The sequence below is a fragment of the Vulpes vulpes genome, chromosome 1, assembly GCF_048418805.1.
Source record: "Vulpes vulpes isolate BD-2025 chromosome 1, VulVul3, whole genome shotgun sequence".
NCBI classification, from domain to species: Eukaryota; Metazoa; Chordata; class Mammalia; order Carnivora; family Canidae; genus Vulpes; species Vulpes vulpes.
This window is the reverse complement of record NC_132780.1, coordinates 39,900,493-39,921,536: the sequence shown is the minus strand read 5'-3', so window position 1 is coordinate 39,921,536 and position 21,044 is coordinate 39,900,493. Positions and strand designations below refer to the sequence as shown.

Here is a 21,044-nt window from a genome sequence, read left to right as displayed (position 1 = left end):
TTCTTTCTTTCTTTCTTTCTTTCTTTCTTTCTTTCTTTCTTTCTTTTTTCTTTCTTCTTTCTTCCATCTTGAACATGGTATATGTGAGTTTTTCTCAGAAGTATTTAACACAAGAAAGTAAAAACAAAAAGCAGTGATTAACAGACTGAAAGAATTTTTTTAAAAAAAGAAGACCAAGAGTATGTTGACACCACTCATCTGAGGACACTTTCCTTTGCTCCCTCTGTCTCTTACACAATGCAGAGAGGAAAATATCCAAAAGTTATGTAGTTCTTGTGAATATTTCAGAACCAGTGCCCCCAGTAAACCTGTTTTAAGTATTTTTCTGGCAATGGACATCTGTAAAAATGCTCTGTGGGAAACTGTGCCCTCAACTAAACCAAGTAAATATGATCATTTATCTCTATGACAGAGCAGAAGGAAAATAAAGGTAATTGGGGATCTCAGCCAAGAGGGAAACTGTTGGGCACTGCAAATGTGCAGTGCAGGCAAACACTAGAGAGCATTTTGTTTAAATTTCTCACAAACTAAGAAGCTTGGTTTATTGTTGAAAAAAGACACGTATTATTTAGCAGGAAAGAAAGGTAGTCCATAAATTGCTCATCATCCTGCTTTTCCGTGAATAGTAAAATCAGCTCAAACTGTGATACATTGGTACAAAGGTATGATTTTGTTGTTGGTGATTATGATGATAATGGTGATGTTCAAGTTTAGGGAATTAGAAAGGATGCAGACCCATTTATGAGTTATGTTGGCTTTGGTCAGCAGAGCTACCAAGAACTTTGTTTTTTCTTATCATTGGAGGGTTTTTCTTATCATTGGAGGTTTTTCATAAGGTTGGGCTTGAAGTGGCATCCTATAGGAAGTTGGCAGAATCAGGATACCACTTCTTTGCTGCTTGCACATTGGGATGTAAGAGGACGAAGTGCTTCTGCATGCAAAGACTGCAGATACAGAAACTGTCATGAGAGAGAGTCCAGAGTCACTAAGCCTGGAAGGTGGCTTAGTAGAGTAGAAAGAAGTTTCTGGAGACCCTTGGCCGAAGCATGCATGTGTGCATGCGTATGTGTGTATACATACGTGGAGGGGTGGTGGACATCACTGAACAGTTTTGCCAAGAAGAAATTAAAGGATGGGGATCCAGGAAATTTGCCTTTAAAGAAGAAACTCAGGGCACCTGGGTGGGTCAGTGGTTGAGCATCTGCCTTTTAGCTCAGGTCGTGATCCTGGGGTCCTGGGGTCCTGATGTCCTGGGATTGAATCCCATATCCGGCTCCTATGGGGAGTCTGCTTTTCTCTCTGCCTATGTCTCTGCCTCTCTCTGTGTCTCTCATGAATAAATAAATAAAATCTTAAAAGAGAGAGAGAGAGAAAACCCAGAAGTTCAGAATAAGAAGGACAACAGGTCAGTTTTTTAAATCTTTAGTAGGTATCAGAAAGGAATCAAGTTGAATTTTGCAATATTCACTAAACTCAAAGTCAGATTTCAGTTTTCCAATCATGTATTAACACAAAACCTATGGGGGAAGGCTTTTGATGCACCTATAAATAATTTTAACATTCTTTGTTTTCATAACATATATAGTTACCTGTCCAAAGAGTTTTCTGTATAAACAGCTATGATGTTATTTCATATTTTGGGGTGCTCAAAATAATCATCGATTTGACACGCATTTCTAGAATGTGTTATGCATTTTTCTAGATCTTGAAGGAATGTAAAATTTCTATGCACACCTTTGCCACAAAGAGTTTTGAGAAATGTCTGTTTCCTGATGTCGTGAGACTGAATATTTATGGCTGAGACAGAAGAATCTTTAAAAGTATCCTAATTAGCTTCTTTGGAGGATATATTATTATAAATTTTGTACCAAAATCCCCTCCCCCCCAACTTTACTATGAACAAAGTACTTAATCAATTTGATTGTTCTTTGCCTTTTATTCCCATGGGCATATCCTAGAACACATCATGCTGGGGCACACTAGTGTGCTGTAAATGGATTTCAAGTGGGCCATTGATCCCCTCAGTCCCTGAAGAGGACCTGTAGTATGCTCCTTAGCCTGCTATGCTGGGGGAAAAATGGTCATTTTCGTTGTGTTTCTTAATGTGCAAGAGTTTGGGGCTACTCTTCCTTAGTCTTGCTTGGTCAGCTCCTTCTTCTCTACTCAACTTCTAAGCACTCTAGTGCCGTCGAACTTTATCCTGGGACAATTTTTTTTCCTTATACGATTCTTTTTTTTAAGTTTTTATTTAAATTCCTATTAGTTACCATATAGCGTAATATTAGTTTCAGGTGTACCATATTGTGATTCACCCCTTCCATACAACCCGGTGCTCATCACGATAGGTGCACTGCCGAATCCCCATTGCCTACTTCCCCCATTGCTCATTCCCCTACCCCCAGTAACTATCAGTTTTTTCTCTGTAGTTAGGAGTCTGTTTCTTGTCTACACACTATCCTTAAGTGACCTCATTTCGTTCTGAGATTTTAGACCTCTTTATCATCCCTGGTTCGTCTGCAATGCCCATGTGACATCTTCACATGCATGGCTCGCCTTAGCCTGGCTGGAATGGACCCCCTTTAGTACCCTGTACCTCCAAAGCTGCTTTTGTCTCAGCTTTCCCCTGTCAGTAGAAGGCACTGCCAGCCACCACCCTTTACCCCAGCCACAATCTAAGATAGTTGATCCTTTCTATTTCATTTCCTCCCAAATTGATCTGTCATCCAGTCCTGCTGACTCTCCATCTACAACCTAACCGGAATCTGTCCATTCTCCCTTGATCACTGCAGGTGATGCAGTTGGAGCTGCCATTCTCCCTCTCTTCCACTAATGCAGTGGTTGTCTCAGTGTTGCCCTCTCTCCTCCATAAAATCTATTGTTTATGAAGTAGTCAGAATGGCTATTTAAAAGTACAAACCAGTTGTGTCAATCTCCTGTTTAAAATCCATCACACTCAAAATCCAAGCATCATCCATGAGCCCCCAGTCTACGATATGACCCCTCCCCTGCCTGCCCTGACATCACATCATGTATTCCCTCCTATCTTTTCCCTTTGAGTGTTCCAGGGAAAGGGGCCCTTTGGTCTTTCAAACACGCCAGACTCCACTCTTGAGGAGCTATGTAAGTTGTCCCTTCCTTCTGGAATGCTTATTCCTCTCTATCTACTCATCTTTCAGTCTATCACAACTTTTTTCTTCCCTTTTGCTCCTTCACTCCAGAATACAAGCTTCATGAGGAAGCTGACTTTGTTTTGTTCACTGCTCCACTGATGTGTCTCTGATGCCGGGATCAGAGCCTGCCACATAGTAGATTCTCAATAAATACATCCAAAAAATAGATTATGCACGATAATGCAAATACTTTCTACTATTATGATTGTATTGATTTAGTTCTGTGAAATGATAATATCCATTTCATTCTTGCCCATCTCTCCAGTGTTTTTTTTTTTTAAGAATTTATTCACTTATTCATGAGAGACACAGAGAGGCAGAGACATAGGCAGAGGGAGAAGCAGGCTGTCTGTGGGGAGTCTGATGCAGGAAGCCCAACATGGGACTTGATCCCAGGACCCCGGGATCAGGACCTGAGCCAAAGGCAGATGCTCAACCACTGAGCCATCCAGGTGCTCCCACCCCCAGTTCTTAATGTCCAGAATTTGGATTTTGTCCTTTCCAATAATAAACCCTCTTCTTATTTTTTCTCTTTTAGCTTTAAAGAAATCCTATTAGAATTTGTTCTGTTATTTTAAAAGCCTTTGTATTTTCATCTTTTGGTTATTTATGTGTATTTATGTGTATATGTATTTATATATATACTTTTTTAAAAGGTTTTATTTATTTATTTGAGAGAGAAAGATAGAAAGAACTCAAGCAAGAGAGAGTGGGAGAGGGTGAAGCAGACTCCCCACTTAATAGAAAGATGGAGGTGGGACTCTATCCCAGGACCCTGAGATCCTGACCTGAGCTGAAGGCAGATGCTTAACTGACTGAGCTACCCAGGCATCCCTGTATATATAATTTTAACCCTTTAATGGAGTATAATACACAGAAAAGAAAACAAAACATAAATATAAAGCTCAGTGAATTATCACCAAAGGGACATCCTTTTAACAATTACTGAGGTAAAGAAATAGAACAAGAAGACCTCATTGTGCCCCTTCTCATCACTACTCAGTTTCTCCTTAATGAAAGATAACCAGTCTGATTTTTATGGCACATTTCCTTGCTTTCTTTTATAGTTTTACTACCCATGCCACGAATTGGTTTTGCCTGTTTTGCATATTATGTAAATGGAATCATATAGTTATACTCTCGTTGTTATTAGAAGTCTATATTTATATTAAATACAGTATTGGGGCACCTGGGTACCTCAGTTGGTTGAGCATCTGACTCTTTATTTTGGCTCAGATCAGGCTCTCAGGATTTTGACATCGAACCCTGTGATGTGCTCTGTGCTCAGCGTGAAGTCTGCTTGAGATTCTCTCTTTCTCTCTCCTCCTCTGCCCCTCTCCTCCAGACATGTGTGTGCTCTCTCTAAATAAATGAAATCAATCAATCAATAAATAAATGTAGTATCTATTTGCATAAGTCAGTCATCAATTATATATCTAGTATTCATGTCCTTTCTTCTTGCATAGAGTATTTGAAATGGCTTACAAACATGCATGCAAATATAATAAAACAGGGGGAAAAAAGTTGGAGTCAGGAAAAACAAAAATGTGCCAAGGAAGGGATAAGATCAAGATAGAGTAAGAACTTTAGGAGTAAAAGTAGTATTCAATCTAAAACTTGGCATGTGAGCCTCCTGGAGCCACTGAAAAAATAGAAACCAAACTAACTGTAATATTTATATCATTTCTAAAACAAATACATATATCAGTTCCTCATTTTCAAAAGAAATCTAAGTCTAATGTCCTTTTCCCTTGTATCAATCTTCTGGAAGATTCCCTTAATAATGTCATAGACACCCTCCCACATATGTAGTAGCAGTTGATGTGGAAACTGAGCGCAGAGTGTCAGATACTTCCCACTCCCCAATTAGCGTAGGGATGTTGTTTTAATCAACTTCACTTTTAGTCTAGAAACCTGATTTTCTGTTCTAAATTTCTTTTCTCTACATATTGCTGTTTTTCTCTCAATACAGGAAACAAATATTTAAATTCAATTATGTTGGAATCTTTTGTAGTCTTATATTTAAAGCTGTAGGTGTATATGCTAGTGTTTGCCGTGTGGGGGAATATCAAATTCAAATACTGAGGTAGACCTGGTTATTACAGATATCGTCAAAAGATCATTTATATACCAATTAGAAGTAGGCATCGTGTTGCCAGGGTAGAAATAACCTGCTGTGTTTCTCTAATGATCTCCCTTGTCACTGTACCCTCTGGGCCCTGGCAGGACAGTTACGGGTAAATGTCAACAGGTGACTCACTCATGGCCGATGTGTGTTCAGACTTTGCAGGGGATTTAATGAAGTCCACATGATTTGCATTTCCTTAAATTAATATGTCTTACAAAAGCTAGGTCTTGCTGTGGTCTTTTAATAAGATGTACCTCAAACTTAGAAATTTCAAGATACAGATCATTAGCATCACTTTCATCTGGAAGACGCAGATTGACTTCCATAGATTACTTTCTAATTATTTGTGAGAAGTTGTTTGTCTAAGGAGAGAATGTGTTCGTTCCGATGGGATGGAAAATGACCCTGAGTTTTGGAAATCCCATTTTATTTCTCTCCCCTTCCCCATGTCTGTTTTCCCTGTTGTGGCTTGTTCTTTTCTTTCTTTCTTTCTTTCTTTCTTTCTTTCTTTCTTTCTTTCTTTCTTTCTTTCTTTCTTTTTAAGATTTTATTTATTCATGAGAGACACAGAGAGAGAAGCAGAGACACAGGCAGAGGGAGAAGCAGGCTCCATGCAGGGAGCCTGATGTGGGACTCGATCCCGGGACTTCAGGACCACGCCCCGGGCAGAAGGCAGGCGCTAAACCACTGAGCCATCCAGGGATCCCCCTTTTTTCCTTTCTCCTCTTCCACCTTTCCTTTTCATCTCTTCCTGCTCTTCCTTTTTCCCCCCGCCTTGCTACTCTCCGCTTCTATGATCTTTTTGTTATCATTTTCAGACAAGCTGCAACCTGCCCCTATTTAAAAGTCACTGGATACACTCAGAGTGGCCTGAAGTTGGTGTTTGGTTTTGCCTTGAGTTTTTGCCAAAAGCAAACGATTATGAACCCACTAGAATCCTCAACCTGTGTTCTTTAATTTCCCCAGAGGTGTGCACGAGAAGACTATTGCCAAATTTAAGGTCCATTAAATCGCTGAATCATCGCATTGGGGATTTATGTGCAGGCGTGAGCCTGTGTGTGTGTGTGTTTGTGCGTGCGTGTTTCTGGGAACCAGCTGGCCATGATGAGATTGCAGCCACTGATTACCAGTCGGGTTCCCATTAAGACTACACTCCCCTGAAAGGCCTGTCACGTTTATTTGTATAAGGCCTTGACAGAGCCACAGTATGAATAGTGAAACAAATGAGGGCGATTGTTCATCGCTCAGGACACAGAAAACCCATGCCCGAGGTTTTTAAGAAACACACTCCCTCCTTCCTATTGGCAGTTCCATCTGAACTTCAATAAAGAATAGTTGCTTGCTATTTTAGTAGCCTGGATTAACAGCTTCAAAAAAGATCCTTTTAAGGAGGTCAAATGAGAGAGGAACTGGTGCCAGATTTTTTTTTCTTCCTTCCTTTCTTTTTTTTTTTTCCCCTCTCCTGCCCAAAGAGGGAATCATCCTCTTCCAGTGAATCATCTGTCTCCTGAAATGGTTACAAAGTCCAAAGGGAATTTCTTCTGTCCTGTTTTACTGAGGAAGAGGGAAGATCTGCCTTGTGGGTAGAGGAAAGAGAGTACTTACTATTTATTTATTTATTTGTTTTGCTAGTTATAAAACCAGAACAATTCCTCAACCTCAGAGTTCTTATGCCATGCCAAGATGAGCCTTATTCTTAAATTCAGACATTTTAAATATAGAAGATTATTAAGCACTTGAATAATACGCTTCTTTTTTGTCCCTTTTCAGGCAAAAATGTGAGCTGTTGTATTTTCTATCTTTTTTTCCCTCCTTCCTTCTCCTGCCCCCTCCATGATTCATGCTTTTATTTATGTATTTTTTGTTCCAGTATGAAAAAAAAATCGATCCCAAGTGAAACAAGGAAAGAGGTTTAAATTCCTTCTTTTCTGCTAAGAATTTATCATGCAGAATATGCCTTTACTGTGGTGAATGTTTTCCCCAAACAACTTCTGACTTCATTAGATCATGTTTAATATTAATGTACTGCAATTGCTTTTGGCAAGAGGTCCTTCACTTTGCCATTCTTTTGAACAAAGAACATTGTGGTTGATTTTTTTTTTCTAATGGAATGAAATGTTTGTTACAATTTTATTATAATTGCTTTCTTTGTTGCTTCTTGTCAATCCCTCCTGGCCCGTGAATAACAGGGACACTGCTGGGTACATGTGTATGGATTTAAATATTTTTTTAGTTCTGCAGAATTTGCTGGAAGTCAAATCCACAAATCCTCAGATCCAAATCAACTCTTGCTCCAAAAACAGGTTTGATTTTGCTAAGAGTGCCTTTGGCTGCTATATATTCTGATACTGATATTTAACTAAGTATATAGATAAACGGGTCTTTAATGTGAAGTAGAAAAATTTGCTTTAGATGAATCCATGAATAGGGTTGGGCCATAGCCATTCTTTTGCAGTAAAAACAACTCGGAGTATGGTGAGCATCTTTTGGAGTTATTTTTTCCCCACTTATATCAGTATATCATCTTTCTGTCAAGTCACAATCATAAATCAATGTCAGAAGTGTCTTTCATTGAATTATTCTGCAAGACTCTGTTTAGTGCAGTGTCTGTTAGATTAATTTCTGAATACTGCACTTCTATTTTATGTTTTTTAACATTAAGATCCTCAAATCAAAGAAAATGGATTCTTGGTTTGACTATAAGCCAAGCACATTTTTTTGTGAATTTTTTCCTAAAGATCTTATGTTTTGATGCTATTACAGTTTTTTTTTAATTTTAAAATTCAATTTTTAATCATGATTGCTTATAGAAATACAGGTTTTGTATTATTAAGCTTATATCAAGCACCCTTGCTAAATTTACCTACTATGTTGAGCTCATTTATAGGTTCTTTTGAGTTTTTTATATACATAAATCTATAGTCTATGAAAAATTACAATTTTTATATCTTCTTTTCTTTCCTTATACATTTTACTTCTTTTGCTTTCTTCATTGCCCTGGCTGGGGTTCACAGTACAGTGTTGAATAGAAATAGTTATAGCAGGCATCTCATTTCTGCCTCATTTCTGATTTGAGGTGGAAGTCTTTCAATACTTCACAGTTAAATACAAGGTTTGCTTTCTTTGTTTAGTTTTCATAAATGCCTTTCATCAAATTAAGGAAGTTGTGTTCTATTTCTGCTTGGCTGAGATTTTATGTAATGATTCAATCTTGAATTTTATGAAGTAGTTTTATTACTTGACATTGCCTGAGATTATCATAATGATTTTTTCTTCTATTAATGTGGTGAATGATATTGATTGATTTTTGAATGTTAATTTGTCTTTTAATTCCTAGGATATCCCTAGTTGGTGACTATATAATAACCTATAATATATTGCTAATTTGATTTGGAATTAGTTTTAAGGGTTTTTTGTTTTTTTGTTTTTTTGGTTTTTTTTGCTATGTTTATAAAAGAGACTTGCCTTTACTTCTTTTTTCTTGCAATGTCCCTATTGGATATTGGTATTGAGATTAGGTTAGGTTCAGAAAATAAGTTGGAAAGTGTTCTCTCTATTCTTTGGAAGAATTTGTGTTAAAAATTAATATATATCTTTAAAGTTTGAAACTATGGATATTAAATTTAATGGAATCATTTTTAATTTATTTTTTATTAAGTAAATTCAGCTCCCAATGTAGGCCTCAAACTCATGACCCTGAGATCAAAAGTCACACACTCTCCTCTTTGAGCCAGCCAGGTGCCCCTAATGGATTCATTTTTAAGTAGCTACAAAACCATCCAGATTTTAAATTTCTTGCTTGCCAGTTTTGAGAAGTTGAGTTTTTTTCAGAATTATTTTCAGCAGAATTTTATAATCTATTACAGTTTGTTCTTAGTGTCATTAGAATCTGTAGTATGTCACTATTTCATTCCTCATTTTGATAAATTATGCTTTGTTTCATTCTTTTTTTCTTTTTTCTTTTTTTAATAAAGATTTTATTTATTTATTCATGAGACACAGAGAGAGAGAGAGAGAGGCAGAGACACAGGCAGAGGGAGAAGCAGGCTCCATGCACTGAGAGCCCGACGTGGGATTCGATCCCGGGTCTCCAGGATCGCGCCCTGGGCCAAAGGCAGGCGTCAAACCGCTGTGCCACCCAGGGATCCCGATATATTTATATTTTTAATTATATCTTTTCTTCTACATTTTTTAGTTGAATATTTGCTGTTTTTTTTAATATCTGATGCTTTTAAAGATATCTTTCCCCATAACATAGCTCCAGTTGTGTTCCACAAGTTTAAATGTCATATTTTCATTATTATTCAATTAAAATACATTCTAATTATGTTGTGATTTCTTTTACCATGAGTTAGAAGTGCATTGTTTAATTTGCAAATTTTGAGAATTTTCTAGTTTTGTTCTATTACTATTTTCCAGATTATCATCCTGGTGGCTATAGAATATAATTCTGTGATTGCAGTCTTTTGAAATTTGTTAACACTTGATTCTCCCCAAACGCTGCCACACCTCACACCCCCTCCTGTCTCTGGGGGTGAACAGAAGTGGAGCTGGGGAGACAAGGAGAGCCTGGTGCCCTATCCACCCCATGCCTGTATCTAATACATAAATACAGAGATGTGTTAAAAAAAAAAAAAGACTTGATTTATGCCTCAACAAATGGTTAGTTGAATTAATGTCTTATCTGTGCTAGACAAGAAAGTATAGTCCACTATTGTTGATGACAATGTTCAATATATACTGGTTAGGTCAAGTTTGTTACTCATGTTGCTCAAATATTCTGTATCTTTTTTTTAAAGATATATTTATTTATTTTAGAGAGGGAGCAGGGCAGAGGGAGAGAGAAAATCAAGCAGACTCGGCATTGAGCATGGAGCCATAGGGAGATCAATCTGACTTGAACCAAAACCTAGTTGGATGCTTAACTGACTGTGTCACGAAGGTGGCTCTCAAATAATCTACATCTTTACCGATTTTTCTCCTACTGGTTCTTAGAGTTGCTGAGAAGGATGTCTTAAAATTTCCCACTGTGACTATGCATTTACCTTTCTTGATCCAGTTTTGTCACTTTTTGCTTTGCATATGAAGCTGTGTTATTTAGCACATATAAATTTGGGATTTACATTTAATAGTATTAAATATAATACTATATTATTCTGAGGATTGACTATTTAATAGTAAAAAAATCATCTTAATGTCAAGAAATTCTTTTTGCCTTATATTAAGCAATATATATATATTATATATATATAAATATTATAGGCAATATATATAATATATAATATATATTATATATAAAATAAGCAATATATATTATATATTATATTCTTTTGCGTGATATTAGTATATTATACCAATGTTACAGTTTTTTCTACCTTTTACTTTCAACCTTTCAACATCCTTATGTGCAAGGTATGCTTTACAAACAGTATCTTGCTCTTATGACTTTTAAAATTCAGCTTGATAATTTTTCTTTTAATATAAGTATTTTGTCTTTTTTATATTGGCAAAAACATGTAACTTTAAATTTATCATGTTAACCATTTTTAATTGTACATTTTGTAATGTTAAGTATTTTCATACTGTTGTGCATTCAATCTCTAGAAGTTTTTCATCATGCAACACTGAAACTACACCCAAGAAACACTGATTATCTCCACACCTGATATAATTACACTTACATTTGGGTTTCAATTTGTCATTTTCCTGTTTGTTTTCAACTTGTCTCACATTCTCCCTGTTTCCTCATTTCTTTACTACTGTTATACCTTTTTTGCTACTACATTTCCCCACGTAAGCTTGTGATATATGAATCATTTTAAAGACTTATTTTAGTAGTTACAACACAGATTATAACATATAATCAAAATCTCATATAAATTGGTATTTTCACCATTTCCCTGCAATCCAAGAACCTTAGAGCAATTTGCCTTGATGTGGTTCCTTCTGAAATTTGTTACTATTGGAATGTATTTTAATCACACATATATTTAAAACTCTGTAAGATTTTGCCATAGTTTGGGGGCTCCTGGGTGGCTCAGTTGGTTAAGCCTCTGACTCTTGGTTTCAGCTCAGGTCATGATCTCAGGGTTGTGAGATAGAGCTCCATGCTCAGTACAGAGTCTGCTTGAGATTCTCTCTCTCCCTCTGCCCCTCCCTTTCTAAAATAAATAGATAAATCTTTTTAAAAAGATATTGAAATTGTTTTATACAGTGAATGTTGATTTATTCATATCCACATATTCACATTCTCCAGTGTTTTTCTTTCCTTCCTACATTTCTTTACTTCCACCTATCATAGTTTTATTCTGCTTTTACTATTGCTTTTAGTGTGGGTTTCCTCTTGACAAACAATTTCAGTTTATTTCTCTGGAAATGTCTTCTTTTTTGCTTTCATTTTATATGTTCACCCAGGATAGAATTTTAGAACAGCACTTATTTTATATCCACACTTTGAAGATAATTCCATTGTCTTCTGCCTTTCATTATTTCTGATAAGGTCAGTTTTATTTTTGTTCCTTTGACAGTCAAACTCCTTTTTCTCTGATTGATTGAAGATTTTTATTCTCTATAGTTTTTAGCAGTTTTAGGGTCATGTGCCTAGAGGGCCTTTTCTTTGCATTTATCCTGATTTGGGTTCATAGTTTAACATGAATGGTAGAGTGATAGCTTTCATTAATTTTGAAAGGTGATTGGCCATTGCCTTTTCAAATATAATTTCAGTCCCATTTTCTTTCTTCCCCAAGGGAAACTCCCATTGCACGCATGTTAGACCTTTTTGCCATGCTCCTTGGTTTTCTTATGCTTATCTCTATATTTTTCCTGTCTTTTTTCTCTCCATACTTCAAGATGGATATTTTCTTCTGACATATTTTGCAATTTACTAATCTTCTCCTCAGTATATTTAATCCATTATGAAACACATTTTTTGAGTCTTAAATTCAATTATTAAATTTACAGTTTATTTATTTTATTTTTTATTTTTTATTTATTTATGATAGTCACACACACACACAGAGAGAGAGGCAGAGACACAGGCAGAGGGAGAAGCAGGCTCCATGCACCGGGAGCCTGATGTGGGATTCGATCCCGGGTCTCCAGGATCGTGCCCTGGGCCAAAGGCAGGCGCTAATCCGCTGCGCCACCCAGGGATCCCCTAAATTTACAGTTTAAAAATTTCTTTTGGGGATCCCTGAGTGGCTCAGCGGTTTAGCGCCTGCCTTCAGCCCAGAGCATGATCCTGGAGTCCCAGAATCGAGTCCCACATCGGAGTCCTGCATGGAGCCTGCTTCTCCCTCTGCCTGTGTCTCTGCCTCTCTCTCTCTGTCTCTCATAAATAAATAAATAAAAATTTTTTTAAAAATTAAAAAATAAAAATTTCTTTTGAATATTTTAAATCTTTTTTTTTTTAATTTTTTTTATTTATTTATGATAGGAACACAGTGAGAGAGAGAGAGAGGCAGAGACACAGGCAGAGGGAGAAGCAGGCTCCATGCACCGGGAGCCTGATGTGGGATTCGATCCCGGGTCTCCAGGATCGTGCCCTGGGCCAAAGGCAGGCGCCAAACCGCTGCGCCACCCAGGGATCCCTGAATATTTTATTTATAGATTCTCTCTACTGCAATTTTCCAGCTACTTTCTTTTTAATCTCCTCTGGTTCTGTTTCCATTCATTTTCTCATGAGTTTTTTTTCCCCCCCTCTAGAGTTTTCAGTCATTTGGTCATATGTTTTTATTTATTTTTTTAAGATTTTGTTTATTTATTCATGAGAGACACACACACATCAGAAAGAGAGAGAGAGAGAGAGGTAGAGACACAAGCAGAGGTTAGAAGCAGGCTCCATGCAGGGATCCTGATGTGGAACTCGATCCCAGGACTCCAGGATCACGCCCTGGGCTGCAGGCGGCACTAAACCGCTGAGCCACCCAGGGATCCCAAGGTCATATGTTTTTAATGTTTGGTAATTTTTTTTTGATTGTTGAATAACATACATGAAAAATGTAGAGACAATGAGTGTGGTTGATGAGATCTAGAGAGGGTTGACTTTTGCATCTCAGAGGCAATTAAGAGTATCAGATAAACGTAATCTATTTTGTGTTTGAGTTTATTTGAATCAGGATTTCAGTCATCATGAAGATTAATCTATCTTTGCTCCATCCTTCTGCTATGGTGGAGGTCAACACACTTTATCTGTATATGGTCAGATAGTAAATAGTTTAGGCTTTGCAGGCCTACAGGTATCTGTTGCAACTACTCACTCTATCATTATAGCACACAAGAAATCCGTAAATAATATGTGTGGTTTTATTCCAATAAAACTTTTATTTATAATATTTGGCATTGGGCCAGATTTACCCTGCAGACCATCGTTCTCCAACCTCTCTCTATCCTAGGGTATAACTCTCTGGGGCTTCCTCTTAAAACCTGGGTTATTTAACCAAGACCCTTTTTCTGTAGAGATCCCTAGACTTCAATTTTTGTCTCACTATTTCTGTGAAATAATTGTTAGATCTATGAACCTTCTTATCTCGTTGGCTACAAATTATGAATTACCAATTAGAGAGGAACAACCACACTAGATGTGGGCTTCACCTTTTTGCACTTATCTTATCTCCAGGATCTTAACTTTTAAGATAGTCACCTGGGTAGCAGTCTGACACCATCAAAGATTTTTTGTTGTTGTTATTATTTATCTAGCTTTTCTCCTTGTTCTCGGTACAGATAGTTTATCAGAGCCAGAAGCATATGAGGTCTTTATTTGAAATTCAGATTCACCATTGCCTTAACAAAGATTGGAAAAACCATCTTTATGTTTTGAATTTTGCATCAGTGATTGTCAGACCGAAGGGTATGCTCAGAGTCCAGTTGGCTACTCTCTGCCTTTAAATGATAATTTGTCTCGAATCTGCTCACTTCTCCCCATGCTGATTGCTCCTTCCTTAATTCTCATCTAAAATGGCTTTCAAGGGTACCTGGGTGGCTCAGCTGGTTAAATATCTGCCTTCAGCTCAGGTCATGACCTTGGGGTCATGGGATCGAGTCCCACATTGGGCTCCCAGTTCAGCAGGAGTCTGCTTCTCCCTCTCCCCTGCTTGTGCTCTCTGTCTCTTTCTCTCTCTCTTAAATAAATAAATAAATAAATAAATAAATAAATAAATAAATAAAATCTTTTTAAAAATGGCTTTCTAATTCTCCCAATATGCCCTAATTCATTCTCTGCATGGTAGCTGGAGGGGTCCTTATAAAACATAAATGTGAGCATGTTATCCCTTGCAACTTAAACCCTTTTATAAAAGTAAACTCTAGGACTAACATGGGGCTCAAACTCACAACTCTGAGATCAAGAGTTGCTTGCTCCACTGACTGAGCCAGCCAGGTGCCTCTCACTGCTTCAAACTCTTTAATGCTTCTCTATTTCCTCTCGAATATAAAAGACAAACTTTAAGATGGCTTGTAAGGCCCTTCATGACCTTACCACTATCCACTTCTCCAACCAAATTTTCCAATTTTTTTTCTAAAATGATTCTATCTGGTTTGCATTAATTGCTTGCTGTTCATTGAGGAGACCAGAGACTCTCCCACCTCAGTGCCTTCACACCTGGTCTACCTGACTTGAGATCTTCATACTTTTCTTTCACCTTAAGATATCTTTCAAGTCTCAGCTAAAGTTAACTCTCTCTACAAAACTTTTTTTTGACTCCTAAATTCTGGCCTAGTTCTGGAGTGCTCTATATTTCCCCGATGATATTTCTTATCCCCTGAATAATGAAATTGAATGTGTTGACTTGTTTATAGCCCCTAAATACTCTGAGCTTCATAGGGCAAAACTGTTTCTATTTCAGTCTTGAATCATTAGCATCTAGCACAGCACCTGGCCCATGGGAGGTGCTTCCTAGTGCTTCGTTGAATGAATGAATGAATGTTTTAAATATATGAGGGATTATTTACTTTTTATTCTGATGTTTACATTCATTGCTGCCCAGTATAGCTTTATAAGCTGGCAAAGCAGTATTATTTCTGTTTTAAAATGGACAAGTGGTAACAGGCCAGATGACTTGCATGGGGGTTTTCAAGATGTTTAATAGAGACTGTAGAGCTCATCTCTAGGTTATGTAGGTTTCAGGATAGATGTTGAGATCATGTACCATGGTTTTGCCTTACTCACTACATCACTTCTCCTTTTCCATTCCCATCTCTTTCTTTTCCTTCCCTCTATGATTATCAGTAAGGCCACACTGAAAGCCAGAGAGATGGTGACACCTTGATTAATCAGTTAGGTGTGGGGATTTTTAGAGAGTTTAATCATCCATCATTAAACAAAACTTTTCTTCCCCCCGTCATGGCTCCATGTTAGCCTGGGATCAGAATGCAGAGGAAGGGGATGTGACAGGTGGTAACTCCTCCTTTATAAGGTGAGATTGTGCATAGAAATGCCAGGACTCTGTGGTGACTTCAAAGTGGTGTGTGGTGCCTGGAAGATGGAGAAGGGGCTCCAGGTGGTGACCTTGTCAGATTGCTTTGCTGCTGATAGTGGGACTCTGCAATCATCTGCTTGTTAAAAGGAAGAAGTTCATATATGAAATCAATAATGTGATGAGTGGGCACAGTCTCCTCCATGATCTCTTTCAGGTAATATTAAAGGGAAATATTAAATAATATTAATATTTGAAAAGTTAGCCATTAAATTCCATTCTGAAATAAAAAAACAACACCTATCATTTTTGTATGTTTGTGTGGGAAAAGCTATGCATTTTGCTTCTTTACTCATAAATTCTGTACCACAGAGTGTGCTATAGTCAGGTTGTAGAGCTGAACATCTGGTGAACAAAGAGGCAGGGCAGATAGTATTGGAAGGGTTTTCTAAAAACTGCCTCTTGAATGTTACTCTGTGGAGGCCTCTGGTCCAGGCAGCAAACTGAAAGTGGAAGTATCTTTCGAGAGGCTAGAAAACATTGATTTTACTGGCTTGGCTAGAAAGTTTAAGGCCATTTTCATTCATGTCTTCTAGGTAGTATCCTTTTCAAGTGGATGACCATGGAATCCGAGAAGATCTCAGAGAAGCAAGAAGAAATTCTCTCTATCTTGGAAGAGAAATTTCCTAGCTTGCCTCCAAGAGAAGACATTATCAATGTCCTGCAAGAGACCCAATTCAGCGCTCAGGGTGAGTGACTCTGTTCTTTAGCTCTGTTGCAACTCCTGAGGAGGGATGGTTTATGGGATGGCATGTTGCCAGGGCCCAGAAAGTGAATTTGAGGGTGCCTTCATTTTCTTCCCTATGATTGTGCTTGTGGAAGGTTTCCAGGCACTTAATGTTGGCTTACCTGGAAGCAGGCAGCCTGTACTGCAGTCTCTCCTCTGAGGCCTCTGTGTCTGGATGTATGGTTAATACACGCATCTAATGTGCACCCCAGATGCCTCATTACATGAAATCCCTGTGCTGAGCTGGTTCTATTCTGAGAATGTGGCAGGAGCAATGTCAAGCACAATGGGATTTCATAAATCAATTAATTTTAGGAAAAAAGAAGACAGCTAAGCAGATAAAATTGTTCTCTCAATCTCAGCTTTACTAAGACAGTGGATTTCCTGGCTCACTCATTTTATAATAATAATAAGTAGATATAATTCCAGGAGTACCTGATACACACACAGTTTTGCTGCTATAACTTTGCATGGATTATCTTACTGAGCTTTCATGACAACCCTGAGAGTCAGGTGCTATGATTATCCCCAATTTCCAGATGTGAACACTGAGGCACAGAAAGGCAGCTTTTCTTTCTTGCAATCACATAAACAGCTGGCAAGTGACCAGGCCAGGATTTGAACCCAGACATTGACATAACTTTTTCCCTTAGTTTGGAATTCCCCGGGGGCAGGGGCAGGCCTGAGGCAAAGTAGTTTATCTGGCGGGTGCTCCCCAGAAACACTGGAGTGATTTATCAAGCAGCTTAGCATTGTGGGAGGTCATCCTTCATTCCGCTAGGGAACCCAAGAAAAGAATGTAAATTGCACCTCACTGTTATCCCACCTGAAGGTTGCAGTGCTGTGCTAAAACTTGTCCATTCAACCTCTGGGGACTGGTTGGTAATTTGTCAGGAGTTTTGTGAGTTAGGTTATGTTGAGTCAGCAGCTTGGAAGCCATGGTGGAAGTGTTCACACCACAGAAACGAACAAATACTGCAAATCAGGTTTTATTGCTGATATTCAACATTTACTAAAATACCACTGGTCTATTGAGAGATACTTAGTTCCAAGAGTTGTTAATTCCCCAGAGTAAGCTCTGGTGGCTAGAGAAAATCCTTAGGAAGAGACTCACGTGCTGGTGTTTGGGCATCATGTTCCCACACTGCGATGGGAAGACCTTGACATAGGAAGAATGAGTGGGGGCATTGATGCATCTGCTACAAATGTATGTGTGTGGATGTACGTGTATGAATAGCTGCATGACGGTATGCATTTTGTTGTTCACTTTCAAAACTAGACCAAGCTTTATTTTTTAGGATTTATTTGAGAGAAAGAGATAGTGCGTGTACATGCATGAATGTGTGCACAGAGGGGAGGGGCAAAGAGTCTTAAGCAGACTCTTCATTGAGCATGCAGCCCTATTTGGAGCTCTATCTCATGATCATGACCTGAGCTGAAACCACGAGTTGGGCACTTAACTGGATGTATCACCCAGGTGCCCCACAACTAGATCAAGCTTTTAATGTCACAGTATATTCTATAAATCATTTTATGCTGCAGTATGATACATTGTGGCCTTTCAGTCTTTAAGCCAAAGAAAAATATTTAGTACTCATCTGGTTCCTTACACTGCTGTGCTTGACAGAGTGTTCTAAGTTAGGAGGGCAAGCAGTCAACTTTAGTATCTAAACATGCATCTGGGAAGGATATATATTCTCTACTGGGCTTTACTATGGGTCTTCTCCCCAAGAGGTTAGGCCTAACCAGATATAATAACCTAGAGTGAGAGTTAAATGTCAAGCCAGACCTTTTCCTATCTTTTGCAGATAAATTCTACTGAAGCGTATTGTCAGCTGACTCAAACTATGCAGTTTTGGATAATTCAGCCATTTCAGATTATTCTTCTCATCATTTAAGGAATCCAGTGGCTCCAATTGCCAAAGCAATTGGTCACAAGGGTGACCAATTTAATTATGGTAGTTTTATGGGTTACATATCTAAAGTGTATTTTGAATAAAATTACACTAGAAAATACAGGAGCTCAACTAAATCCATCCTGAAAGCAAATTTTGGCCTTGTGAGGTGTGACCTAGCAAGTTTGCATGATTACACTAGGTCTTCCTCATTTGTGCACCTCTTCCCATTCCATTCTCTGCTCTTGTCTGCTATGGGCCTCTAGAGTCTTTTACTTCTGAGCATTTAGTCCTGTGGCTTCTGGTTGGGGTTGGTTGGTGAGGAGAGTTAGCAACACATGGGGTGTGTGTTTCAAGGGAAGAGAGAGGCTGTAGTATTTCTTCCTTGCTTCCTTACTGATTTGATGCTAAGTTTCTGGCAGCCACTCTCCTGTACTTTCAGGTCTCTGTTTCTTGCCTGTGTCCCTTTTGCTAGTGTCTGAATGCTTCACCATCTTTTATTCATTTTCTCAGCCCCACCCACGTATCTGTGAGTATCCTGTTATTAAAAATCTTTTTTTTTTTTTAAATCATGAGGGTGAATTCTATTTCCTCCTAGGATCCTGACTGGTGCAAATATTGTCACTCATGTGATTTTTTCTTAATATGTATTTATTATGAGTAAGAGATCTTGGGGGGTGGGTATTGAGACTAACAGGCCGAATTCTTTATATAATCCCTTGATGTTACCAAGAAAAGTTCCCCAAGTGTAACATAATGTTTTCCCCTCTCATCTACAGGTTTAAGTATTGAACAGATGATGCTGAAAGATCTAAAGGAGCTGTCAGATGGAGAAATAAAAGTGGCCATTAGTACTGTGAGCATGACCCTCGAGGTAAGGGTAGGAATAGGTTTTAGTTTGTTTAGTTGGTGGTTGATTTTTTGGGCAATGACAGATTTTACAGAATTGCAGTCTGAGCAATTTGTGTACAACTCTCTACAGCATAAGTCAGTGTTACTCTTTTGCTATGAATGCTTCTTTATGATATATTTGACTAAGAATGCGGGTTATTATTTTGGATGAAACCACTGTGCTAAGTCAGTGAAAAATGGCAAACATGGATTCCCAAGGCAAGTGGTATTTCATTCATTTCAGTAGAAAAAAAACCTGAAACACAAGCATTCACATTTGTATGTGTGCATATGTATAGTCTGCTTAATAGCAAGGATTATATATGTGACTGGATTCACTTCCAGTTTTTCGGTGAACCACCCCACATTGTCCATAGAACTATTCTAAGAAAACAAGTTGTCCTTTGGCGCTTGTAGGCTGTTTGGATGCATGTCATTTTTAGTAATCAATGGTGACAGTTCAAGTATTCATAAAACTCCTTTTCCAATCTATTAAATGAATGACTCAGAGTGAATATTACTCTTGTCATTGTGTGTTTCCTTGGTAAATTATCCTTTTTCTACTTTGGGGGTTTTCAATGACTTGTATGTTAATCTTAATTAACCTAACTAATGGGGATGATATTTTACAGAAACACATTTGTGCCATGCCGAAGTCTTCATATTTCTACACTGTTATATTGTCTTGGTTGAGGCACTGAGCTCTCAAGTTTATGGAGATAAAAATTGCTGTATAGCAATTCATATTTTGGTTTTTAGAATTGTGTATCAGCATTTTTTTTCACTCACCTCATGATGTTAATGATGATATCAATGTATATACTTCTAGGGAATAGCAGGCATGTATGGGGTGTCCATGCCTCAGAAAACCCATGAGTAAAGCAGGTGATTTTACCTGTAATTTCTTTGAAAAATTTAATCCCAGTTGCTTGAAATAGTAATTCAGGTCATAGATCCATATGAGTACCTGGAAGCAGATTGTTGTTACTAGAGGGAATCACATTTGGTGGTTACATCATACCTTGTAGTTTATTGAGCACATTCTCATTGTAGGTAGTTGGTAGACTGACACAGTTGTTTCTATGGACTTTCAAATTGCTAGATGCTCCCTATAATTAGATGTTGATGTGACTCAACACAAGAAATACATGCAATTTGGGATGTAGTAACTAGATAATCAGCTTCAATTAGAAATCTGCTTTGTGTATAGAAATCCAAGGAAAATATGGATCTTGCAAGGGTCAGTAGCTCAGAGAATCATTTCTCCTAGTTCAAGCCTTAGGGTTTTCTGTCTCCTCTCCCCCTCCCCTGTCTCCCTTCACTTAATGGCATCTTATTAGGTTTTAAATGCCTTGTTTGGAATTCCTTTCTAAATTAACATAGAGCATCTTGTAATTGCTTAGGGAACTGTCTGTAGTTAGCAAATTATTTTAAGGCTATTATTATTATTACAGACTTACCATAGCTTTAATGTACCTTTATTTATATTGTAGGGGTATATGAATGGCTTTTCAGAATTGTTAAACTCTGATGTTTGCCAAGCTGAATAAGTGATAAAATGATCATCTACATCTTTATAGTAATTTACATAGAGGTCCAGTAATTAATCAGGCTATTAAGTACATCTCTGGAAACACTATGTGATCTTCTGGGAGGATGGAGAAGGACATTTGTACATGTACAAGAAGGGTACACAGATTAAATGCTAATCAGCTGAATAAGGGCTTTTCACTTGGGCATAATGGGGATAGTAAAGATGAT

The 21,044-nt window shown here is 37.8% G+C and overlaps 1 protein-coding gene across 6 annotated transcripts in view; it reads left to right on the top strand.

Moving 5' to 3' along the window:
• The window catches only part of PRUNE2 (prune homolog 2 with BCH domain), a 258,654-nt gene that overhangs the window by 54,302 nt on the left and 183,308 nt on the right, over positions 1-21,044 (top strand). For all 6 annotated transcript variants that reach the window (XR_012002387.1, XM_072762669.1, XM_072762667.1 and 3 more), the window contains exons 5-6: positions 16,307-16,459; positions 19,172-19,266. Coding sequence is in view for 5 of the 6 variants with exons in the window: in XM_072762669.1 (XP_072618770.1) it covers positions 16,307-16,459; positions 19,172-19,266 (248 nt within the window). In the remaining variant the exon portion in view is untranslated. The remainder of the gene's footprint in view (positions 1-16,306; positions 16,460-19,171; positions 19,267-21,044) is intronic.